Source organism: Camarhynchus parvulus, chromosome 8 (assembly GCF_901933205.1).
Source record: "Camarhynchus parvulus chromosome 8, STF_HiC, whole genome shotgun sequence".
In the NCBI taxonomy this organism is placed as follows: domain Eukaryota; kingdom Metazoa; phylum Chordata; class Aves; order Passeriformes; family Thraupidae; genus Camarhynchus; species Camarhynchus parvulus.
This window is the reverse complement of record NC_044578.1, coordinates 29597289-29607395: the sequence shown is the minus strand read 5'-3', so window position 1 is coordinate 29607395 and position 10107 is coordinate 29597289. Positions and strand designations below refer to the sequence as shown.

Genomic DNA, 10107 nt, shown 5'->3' with positions numbered 1-10107 from the left:
CTGGGCTCTGGGAAGGGGCTGGCTCTGCAGGACTCTCTCTGCAGCCTGGAATATGCTATTCATCAGGAATTGCTGTGAGTGCGTTGTAACCCCTCAGAAACTGAAAACCCTGTGGAGGGCAAAAGGAACTGGGAAGCTCTGGACAAGAGGTTCAGGAGCAGGCTGCTGCTGGGGGCTGCTCACTGCTGCCCACTGAATGATCAACCCTTCAGTGCCACTGTCCTTTCCCAATGACTCTGGGGGCCATGTGCTCGACACGCAGCATTAGTGCAGCACTTAAATGGAGAGCAATAGGGAAGAGATTGCTTAGGGAGGCAAAGCTCTGTCTAAGTCTGAGGAAAGAGCCCTGTGGGTCCCCTCCAGGCAAGTGTTGTAGAGCAGGCTGTGCAGGGTATGCTTGTGACAGCAGCACGATCAGTGTATTTATAGGATACAGATACAGGGGTGATTGCAGAGAAACTCTGCAGAGTCACAGCTACCACGTACACCACGGGCCATTGCAGGTGCCCAGCGAGAGCATGCAGATTCACAGTATGAGCAGCGAGCTGCCGGCTGGGTGTGCTGAGCCCTCCCCAGGCTCTGCAGAGACTGCTTTTGGTCACCAGAGAACAATCAGCACAGCCCCCGCCTGGCAGCCCACGGGAGGGCAGGACAGCACCAGACATCTGAGTGCAGGCCCTGGAGCCTGCAGCACCGCTCGTGTGGAAGTCTTGGCCGGACTGACGGGGTTCAGGATGCCCCTTCAGCACCAGAATCCCGTCCCGTGCGTGCTCAGAACGGCAGCACAGGGCTCCTGCCGTGTGCCGAGGCCGCGGGCGCTCAGCGGCTCCAGAGCGCGAAGAGGGCGGGCGCGGTGGCCGGGGACAGCCAGCAGTGCTCCACCACGCCGTAGAGCGCGTAGCCCAGCAGCAGCCCGAAGAGCACGTCCGTCATGTTGTGCCTGCCCAGCATGACGCGGGAGATGCTGACGATGAGGGCCCAGAGCACCACGAGCACGCGCAGCGGCACGGCCAGGACCAGGTGGCGCAGCACGAAGCGGCACACGAGAGCGGCCCTGGTGGCGTGGCCCGAGGGGAAGGAGTACTTGTCCACTGAGATGGTGACGAACATGTCCATCTTGTTGTGCGTGGGCCGCGGCCGCTTGACGAGCCCCTTCACCACCGACACCATCACCAGGTCCAGCAGCAACGCTGGGAGAGACAGCAACAGGGGTTACTGAAAGCAGAACCATCAGCCAAGGGCCATCGGCTGTCAAAGCTGCCTGAAGGTGACGTTTTTCCCCATGGCTGCAAGACCCAGGCAGGGAGAGCACAGCACACAGCTGCTCTTGGCCTTCTGCAGCAGCAGGAGCACATCCTCAAATTCTGCTCCTTTGCACACACCCCTCCTGCACCAGCAGCCCCTTGGCCTGCCACAGCCTGCACCCCAGGGCTTTTCTCTCTGTGCAGAATGTGATCTTCCATGACTCTAGGCCCAGTCTGCTCCTTAATCTGAGGGCAGCAGAGGCATGAAGTCCCCAGAGCTCCCTTCCTGGCAGTGCTGACTCTGCACTGCTGTCTGCCCTGCTGACCAGGGCCAAACCAGCCTGGTGAATGATCAACCCACTCCCCTTGCCACAGGTCAGCGGGAAATGCTCAGGGCTGGTGGCCTGCCAGGGCTCCTGGGGTCTGCCTGCTCCCTGCTGCTGGGGGAAAGTTAACCCTGCTCTAGTTCTCAAGAGATGAATCAAGGATAAGTTATGGTGGCTTGCCCCAAGGGCTAAAGGCTGTTGTCACAGAGGAGGCAAAGCCCTGTGATAAATGTTCAGCCAGTATTTGGCAAGAGCATCTTCTCATGTAGGGCAGAGGGTGCTTTCTCCATCCCTGTTAGCTCAGCTTAGCACAGCACCCACAGCCAGGGCTACTTCTTGCTGTGTAAGAGACCAACTTCTGTTTGTCCTAAGACACATTTCTGGACACCAAATCTTTTGGTCACTTCAGTTCATTTCCTTCGGTTAATCATTTAAGACCAAATTTTCTTTTTTTCCAGACGTAAAACTAGATCAATTGCTTTTTCTCTTTCTACACAGGATCTGGGAATTCAAGTTGGACACGAGGGAATCCTTCTTCCCCACAGGGGTGCTGCAACCCAGGGACAGATCCCCAGGGAGGCGGGTGGCTCTTGCCCAGAGCACTGAGGTGCTGGGACAGCTCTCCTTGGAGCAAAGGTTCGGCTGGAGGCATCCAGCTCTGCTGTGGGGCTCCAATTTAACCACGTGCTGCTGGATGGGAAAGATGCACAAACCTATGTTTCCCACCAAGCAAATTTCGATTCAAAATTGAAGTGTGAGATCCTAATTATTTGCAACTTAATACAAGACTAACAAGAGAGAGAAGGTCTGGTGGCCTAGAGCTATAACAGTTTCTAAATATGCAAAAATTAATCCTCTTAAACAGACCTAGGCTGTGTGTGTGAAATACTACAGCACGCAGGATTAAAAGTCGTGCTTGAAGCCAGGTTTCCTCACTGGCTGGAACAGAACAATCCACGAAGGCCCTGCGGGCAGGAAGCCAAGGGTCTGTGTGCCAGAGCAGATTTGCAGGGAAAGGCCTGGTGTCTCAACACTGCACCTGGAGCGTGCTGCTGTGACAGGCGTGGGGAGCCGAGAGGCTTCAGCCCCGAGAGCGTTTTGTAACCGCGGGAGCAGTTTGCAGCCGGGAGTTTGCCGGTGCGAGGTGCCAGCTGTGCCGGGTGACTCGTGTCGCTGCCGCCGCGCCCTTAAGCCGCGGGGTCACTCCGGGTGCGCCCGCACAGGCTGCTCAAAACCAGCCGCTGCTCTCGGGCCTTCGGCTTGCCCAGCTGTGCCCCATCCCTCGGGTCGCCCTCCCCAGCCCCGGGGCGGGCCCCCGCCTCACCGAAGAGCAGGTTGAGCAGCACCTCCCTGGCCGCGGAGCTGTCAGTGTGCCAGAGCCCGTAGAAGGTGCCGAGCACCCAGGGGATGCCGTGCCCCGACACCTCGATGACCTTCATGAGGGGGCGGGCGCTGCCCCAGGCCGAGCCCTCCCCAGCGCACACCCCCAGGCGCTTGGAGGCCCAGAGGTCGATGGCGAGCAGGGAGCTGAGGGCGATGCCCACGAAGGACGGGTTCAGCTTCATGCAGTCCTCCTCGGGCAGCGGGGCGGCGGCGGCGCCGGCGGGCTCCCTGCGGCGGGACGGGCTGTCGGGGGCGGCGGGCCCGCGCTGGCTCAGCGACAGGAACTCCAGGCGGCCGCCGCTGCCGGCGCGCCGCTCGCGGCCGCTCCGGGGGCTCGGCATGGCGACGGCGGGCGGCCTGCGGGAGGCGGGCGCCGGTCACCGGTCACCCGCTGCCAGGCCCGCTCGGGGCCCTGCATGTCCCCCTGCCCGGGGCCGCTTCCCTCTCCCCCCCCGCGCCCTGCCGGTTATCCCCGCCCCGCGCTCCCGCCCCGCCGGGGGCGCGCTGCCCCGCTCGGCGCGTCCCCCGCTACCGGGCGGCCCCGGCGCCGCTTCCGCTTCCCGTTCCGCTTCCGCCCGTGACGCGCGCGCCGCTCCCGCCGCGCCCCGCCCACCGGCGCGCACGTGCCCGCCGCGGCCGGCGTACGGCGGCCGGCGAGGGCCGGAAGAGACGCGGCGGCGCCTTCGCCCTGCCGGCGCCGGTGCGGACGCCGTGCGGCGGGCGGCGATGCGCGGCGGGCGGGCGGCGGCGGGACCGGCCGCCCCCCCGGGCCCGCGGTGACGGCGGCTCGGCCGCGGCCATGGGGTGCCTGCAGAGCGTGGCCTGCAAGGCGCGGGTGCGCCGCGAGCAGATCGTGGTGTCGGACGTGTCGGCCACCATCGAGCCGGCGGCCACGGCCATCGAGGAGAGCTCGCCGGTGGTGCTGCGGTACCGCACGCCCTACTTCCGCGCCTCCGCCCGCGTCCTCATGCCGCCCATCGCCCGCCGGCACACCTGGGTGGTGGGCTGGATCCAGGCCTGCAACCACATGGAGTTCTACAACACCTACAGCGACCTGGGCGTGTGAGCACCGCGGCACGGGGGGCTGGGAACGGCGGGGGCTCCCCGGGACGGGCACCTGCCCTGCCCTGCCCTGCCCTGCTCCGCCCGCAGGCACCGGGAGCTGCACCCGGCACCGGGAGCTGCATCTCTGGCATTGGGAGCTGCATCTCTGGCATTGGGAGCTGCACCCCGGCACCGGGAGCTGCACCCGGCATTGGGAGCTGCACCCCGGCATTGGGAGCTGCATCTCTGACATTGGGAGCTGCATCTCTGGCATTGGGAGCTGCACCCCGGCATTGGGCTCTGCACCCCGGCATTGGGCTCTGCACCCCGGCACTGGGAGCTGCACCCGGCATTGGGAGCTGCACCCCGGCACTGGGAGCTGCATCTCTGACATTGGGAGCTGCATCTCTGGCATTGGGAGCTGCACCCCGGCATTGGGAGCTGCACCCCGGCACTGGGCTCTGCACCCCGGCACTGGGAGCTGCACCCCCGGCACTGGGAGCTGCACCCCGGCACTGGGCTCTGCACCCCAGCACTGGGAGCTGCACCCCGGCATTGGGAGCTGCACCCCGGCATTGGGTTCTGCACCCCGGCATTGGGAGCTGCACCCCGGCACTGGGAGCTGCACCCCGGCATTGGGAGCTGCACCCCCGGCATTGGGAGCTGCACCCCGGCACTGGGCTCTGCACCCCGGCACTGGGAGCTGCACCCCGGCATTGGGAGCTGCACCCCGGCATTGGGCTCTGCACCCCGGCATTGGGAGCTGCACCCCCGGCACTGGGTTCTGCACCCCGGCACTGGGTTCTGCACCCCGGCACTGGGCTCTGCACCCCGGCACTGGGAGCTGCACCCCCGGCATTGGGCTCTGCACCCCGGCATTGGGCTCTGCACCCCGGCATTGGGAGCTGCACCCCGGCATTGGGCTCTGCACCCCGGCACTGGGAGCTGCACCCCGGCATTGGGAGCTGCACCCCGGCACTGGGAGCTGCACCCAGCATTGGGAGCTGCACCCCCGGCATTGGGAGCTGCACCCCGGCATTGGGAGCTGCACCCCAACATTGGGCTCTGCACCCCCGGCATTGGGCTCTCCACCCCCAGCATTGGGAGCTGCACCCCGGCATTGGGCTCTGCACCCTGGCATTAGGAGCTGCACCCCGGGATTGGGTTCTGCACCCCGGCACTGGGAGCTGCACCCCCGGCATTGGGCTCTGCACCCCCGGCATTGGGCTCTTGCACCCCCGGCATTGGGCTCTGCATCTCTGGCATTGGGCTCTGCACCCTGGCATTGGGCTCTGCACCCCCGGCATTGGGCTCTTGCACCCCCGGCATTGGGCTCTGCATCTCTGGCATTGGGCTCTGCACCCCGGCATTGGGCGCTGCACCCCCGGCATTGGGCTCCGCATCTCTGGCATTGGGCTCTTGCACCCCCGGCATTGGGCTCTGCATCTCTGGCATTGGGTGCTGCTGCCCCAGCACCCTGTGCTGCCCCTCTGCCCCCCCTCTGCAGCACGGGCAGCACCCTCACCCCAGCCCCACTCCCCGACCCCACAGTTGCTGCCCCTCGGGCCCCACAGCGGGTCCTGCACCATCCTGCTGGCCCAGACCTCGCCCCTCCAAGGGCTTTGTGGCCGCTCTCTCCCACCAAGCATCCTTTCTTCTTTGGCACTGGGACGGGAGCACGGGCTGTGCTGGGGGAGTTGCCCCCTTGGCTTGTGTTACAAGAGGGAATGGTTGCAGTGCTGGGCAGAAGTGGCAGCTGGAAAACAGCCTTTCCCAAGGCTGAGCGTGACTTGTGGGGATGCTAGGGGGAAAAGCTGTTGGTTCTCTAGCTGTGTCTTCTGCCTTTGGAAAGGGCTGATGCAAGCGGGGAGATGTCCAGGGGGGTCTGTTGTGCAGCTCGCTGCTGGGCTCCTGCTGCTGGTGCTGCTGCTCTGTGGGTGCTGGGGAGCAGCAGGTCCTTGTGCTGCATCCTTGCATCGCCTCAGATTGGTGTGCGTGGGCCATGGAGCACTTGGGGACGTTGGAGTGAGTGGGGTGATCACTTGGAGGGACGGCACAAGCGTGGCCCCAGCCCCTCTGCTGCAAAGCTGCTCCCGTGTTATTGCCACACAGGCCTCGCCGTAGCCACACCATGTTGGTAGCATGGCCAGCAGCAAAGACTTGGGCTGAATCCTCCCCACCAGCCATATTGCAGGGATTTCATGGTGCCAGTGGCAGGTTTAATTGTGGGATTCAATTGTTGTACGTGTCTCGGTGTTTAAGGCATAAAAATCACAGACCTCCTGCAGGAGGGGGCTGCTGAGGGGCTGGGCCCGTGCCCTGGTCACCGTGCTGCAGCTGGGGGACAGGGATGGCTGTTCTCCAGCACAGGAGCTGATCAGGGAGAGAGGGACCCCAAAGAGACTCAGCTGTGGGTTTTGGCCCAGTCAGTTTAATTGCAGGTTAATTAAAATGGCATTGTGTTGGCAGAGCAAAGGCTCGAGCTGGACATGCTCAAGGAACCAGAGCTGAATTTGTTCTTCAGGGCTGTCCCTGAGAGTTTGCTGCAGGTGGGCAGAGGGTCTCTGTGCTGCCATTTCCCTGCTCATCTTCCTCTTCCTCTTCACCAGGTCGAGCTGGGAGCTGCCTGACCTGCGGGAAGGACGAGTCAAAGCCATCAGCGATTCGGATGGGGTGAGCTACCCCTGGTACGGAAACACCACAGAAACCGTGACCCTGGTGGGGCCCACGAACAAGATCTCCAGGTTCTCGGTGAGCATGAACGACAACTTCTACCCCAGCGTGACGTGGGCCGTGCCCGTGAGCAACAGCAACGTGCCGCTGCTGACCAGGATTAAAAGGGACCAGAGCTTCACCACGTGGCTCGTGGCCATGAACACCACCACCAAGGAGAAGATCATCCTGCAGACCATCAAGTGGAGGATGCGGGTGGACATTGAGGTGGACCCCATGCAGCTGCTGGGGCAGCGGGCGCGGCTGGTGGGCAGGACTCAGCAGGAGCAGCCGCGGATCCTCAGCAGGATGGAGCCCATCCCGCCCAACGCACTCGTGAAGCCCAACGCCAACGACGCCCAGGTGCTCATGTGGAGACCCAAGCGAGGGCAGCCCATCGTGGTCATACCTCCCAAGTAGGGCGTGCAGCTGAGCCCCTGGCTGCCCCCAGCCCGCTGTACACGGACAGGGCTGCCGAGCCAAAGCTCACCTCTGGGCTCTCCTGCCTTTCTTGTTGTGCTTGGAAACGTGGCTCCTCCTCGGGCAGAAGTAGAGCCCGGCTGGCACAAGGGCGCAGAAGAGGGTTTGCTGAGCTGGAGGATTTCCCTGAAGCGGAATGGAGTACTTGCAGCTGGCACAGAGGCCGTCTGACACAAAGGACTCATCTTTCCTTGCGGGGCGGCGCGAGGAGCATGAGTGTGGTTGAGCCGTGCCCGTGGCAGATGCTGCTTCCCACCCAGCCCGAGGGAGAAGCAGAGGCTGTTCCTGCTGGCAGGGGGCTGCCGTGTCCCTGCCGTGTCCCTGCCGTGTCCGTACCTATGCATTTCAGATCCATGATCCCCCCCTCGCCTGCCCGCTGGGACCGGGCGGGAGGGCCGGCAGTGGGGCGGGACGCGGGACACGTTTTGCATGCATCTGGGTGTGTTTGGAGTAGTCGTGAGTGTAGGAGATGCCATAGCTCTTTTCCGTCTTGGGGTGAGGTCTAAGGGCAGGTTAGATGTCCTTTTGTTGTAAGGTGCACTAAGTCTTTGCATCCCTCAGCCTCCCCTCCCGGGCTCGCTGGCCCTTCTCTCTCGGGAGCAGAAGGATTGTCAGCCCAGTCGGGTGGGGAATGGGGGCAGTGCCATTCTCCCAGCCCGGGTGCTCTGGGTGTGTGTGGGGTACCCAAACCAGCCCAGAGGCACCCTTGGACTCGCTTTGCTTCACTGCAGACCCCGCTCCCTTGCTAGAAGTTGGGTGCTTGCTCGTTTTCCACGCAAATGCTGCCGCACGTGGAGGCCTCTCCCAGCCACCCATGGAGCAGGGTGGCTGCTGGCTGGGCCACCTGTGGAGGGGCCAGCACGCTTTGTGGTACCTCCCCAAGCTCTGTGCGAGGCAGGGGTGTGAGTGGAGGCTGTTCAGGGCAGGCCTGGGTTAGCCTGGGAAGGAGGAGCTGAATGTGCTGCCTGGGGCTGCCTCCTGCTGCTGCTGCTGTGCTTGGGAGGAGTCACAGGGGGATTTACTTGCCTTTCTCCTCACTCCTTGCTGCCTGGATGGCTGGCACTGGCTGGTCCGTGGGGCAGCACGCTGCTGTGGGATGCAGCTGGCAGTTCCCAGGATCTCACCCTGGAGCTGCAGCAGAGGCATAAACCATGGCTGTGCTGCTGCTGCTCCGGGTGCTCCATCACTCCTGGGCAGGTGCTTACAGCTTTTGCTGCTTTCTCTGCTCTGTCCTCCCTGGCACGAGCCCTGCAGCTCCTCCAGCTCACAGCCCTGCCTTCTTCACACTGCAGGGAGGCTGTGCTGCCCTGGGGATGCAGGTCATTCCTGCTGGGAAGGTCCCTGTGCTATCCCGCTGGCAGGCCAGCCTGGGGCGGAGCGAGGGTGACACTTCCCTGCACCCCGGGCCCCGCCAGCACAGGGGCTCCCGAGGCATCTTAGACCAAAAATCCCTGTGAAATCCCCGTGCTATTTATTGCCCTCAGTAGTGTTTGCTGCTGATCCAGTTCTTTATTTATTTTTCCTCTGGGAGCGTTTCCTTTGGACGCCCTGGTGCACCATTCCCGGGGCCAGCGCTCCCGCTGGGCTGGGAACCTGCTGCTTTCCGTGCCTCAGTGGGGTTCTGCAGGAGGCAGGCTTGGAGGGAGAGAGGGCTTTGAGCTTTGGTTTGCTGTGTTTTCTGCAGCAGAGCTCCCACAGGGAGCTTGTGGTGTGGGAAGATGTCCTGCTCTTGTGAGACTGTGGTTTTGTCCTGCTGTGGGACCGATGGCAGCTTTTGCCATCGCTGATGTTTTGTTTTTCAAAAAGTGTGTGGGGAGAGGGGTTAGAAACTTGAAATACAATTTTCCTTAAGGACTGGGGGAGGAGGGGTAAGTACCTTTTGGTTTGAAGTGAGGCAGGTGTATACTTTTGACCCAGGGGGACAGAAACATCTCTGGCAGCATCAGAGCTAAAACGCCAGAGGAAGGGGCTCCCCAACAAACAGGTGGCTCCAAGGTGGGCTTCCTGCTGGGAGAGGATGCTGTGTCCAGAGGCTGTGTGAGCCAGCTCCCCAAAACCCACAGGAAGTGGCTGCAGGCTGCTGTCAGCCCAGGGAGTGCTGTGGCTCCAGTGCCTGGGAGAGCAGGGACACTGCTGCAGGGATGCTGTTGGACTCAACATTGCCACCTTTTGGGATTTGCTGGCCAGGCTGAGCCTTGGCACGTGGCTCATGCCATGACACTGAGACAGCAGTGGCTGGATTTCTATCCATGAATGTCTGCAACATCCTGGTGCCAGGGTCAGGCTCCGTGCCTGGCTGTAGCTGTGTGCCTGAGGCCCCAGGGCTGCCCCAGCCTGCAGGCAGGTGTTGGCTGAGCCCCGGGGCCGTGCCTGTGTTCACCTCTCCAGGCTTCTGCCAGGCTTCCATTCCTGCTCCTCTGACAGCTGGATTTGATGCACTCGGTTTGGTGCATGGGTTGTCTTTGTAGGCATTTCCCCATTAAAAAAGAAGGGGGGGGAAAAAAAAGTTTGCAAAACTTGTTTGCAAAGAAACACGTGCAAACAGCGTTTACAGAAACGTGCAGGCGTTTTGCATGTCGGCTAAGGTGGGTGCTCACACCTGGGTGGAGATGGAGCTCTGGGGCTGTTGGTGCTCAGAGGAAGGAGGCAAGGTGTGAGGGAGAGCTCCCATGTGGGAGTCTGAGTTTGGCTCGTTCCCTGTGGCTGGATGAGCACTCAGACTCCTGGGCTTCCCCCTCCATGGGATGCTCTCCCTGTGCCCCCTTCCCCACCAGCACCCCGTTATCTCAGGGAGGGGCAGCCCATGGAAATGCCCACCCTCATGCTCCCTGTGCCCTGAGCCTTGGGTGCCCCTTCCCCTCCTTCCCAGCCTCGGGTCACTTATTTATTTATCTATTTATTTATTTATTTATTGGTAT

General features: G+C 62.6%; 2 protein-coding genes across 2 annotated transcripts; one reads left to right on the top strand and one right to left on the bottom strand.

The window, feature by feature from the left end:
- Positions 1 to 245: 245 nt before the first annotated feature.
- On the bottom strand, positions 246 to 3380 carry PLPP6 (phospholipid phosphatase 6). Its single transcript, XM_030953441.1, has 2 exons — positions 2895 to 3380; positions 246 to 1190 (listed from the first exon to the last, which is right to left on the bottom strand). Exons 1-2 carry the CDS (start codon positions 3292 to 3294, stop codon positions 820 to 822), a joined length of 771 nt encoding a protein of 256 aa, XP_030809301.1. The 5' UTR covers positions 3295 to 3380; the 3' UTR covers positions 246 to 819.
- A 372-nt stretch (positions 3381 to 3752) lies between these two features.
- Positions 3753 to 7561, top strand: FAM78B (family with sequence similarity 78 member B). Its single transcript, XM_030953582.1, has 2 exons — positions 3753 to 4015; positions 6607 to 7561. Exons 1-2 carry the CDS (start codon positions 3753 to 3755, stop codon positions 7127 to 7129), a joined length of 786 nt encoding a protein of 261 aa, XP_030809442.1. The 3' UTR covers positions 7130 to 7561.
- The last annotated feature ends 2546 nt before the right edge of the window (positions 7562 to 10107 follow it).

Bases quoted from the DNA above. Each gene is read 5' to 3' on its own strand.
- PLPP6 (XM_030953441.1), bottom strand. From the start codon at position 3,294: ATGCCGAGCCCCCGGAGCGGCCGCGAGCGGCGCGCCGGCAGCGGCGGC. The intron at 1,191-2,894 runs GTGAGGCGGGGG...TGTCTCTCCCAG, and splicing joins GCTGCTCAACCTGCTCTTCG to CGTTGCTGCTGGACCTGGTG.
- FAM78B (XM_030953582.1), top strand. From the start codon at position 3,753: ATGGGGTGCCTGCAGAGCGTGGCCTGCAAGGCGCGGGTGCGCCGCGAG. The intron at 4,016-6,606 runs GTGAGCACCGCG...CCTCTTCACCAG, and splicing joins ACCTACAGCGACCTGGGCGT to GTCGAGCTGGGAGCTGCCTG.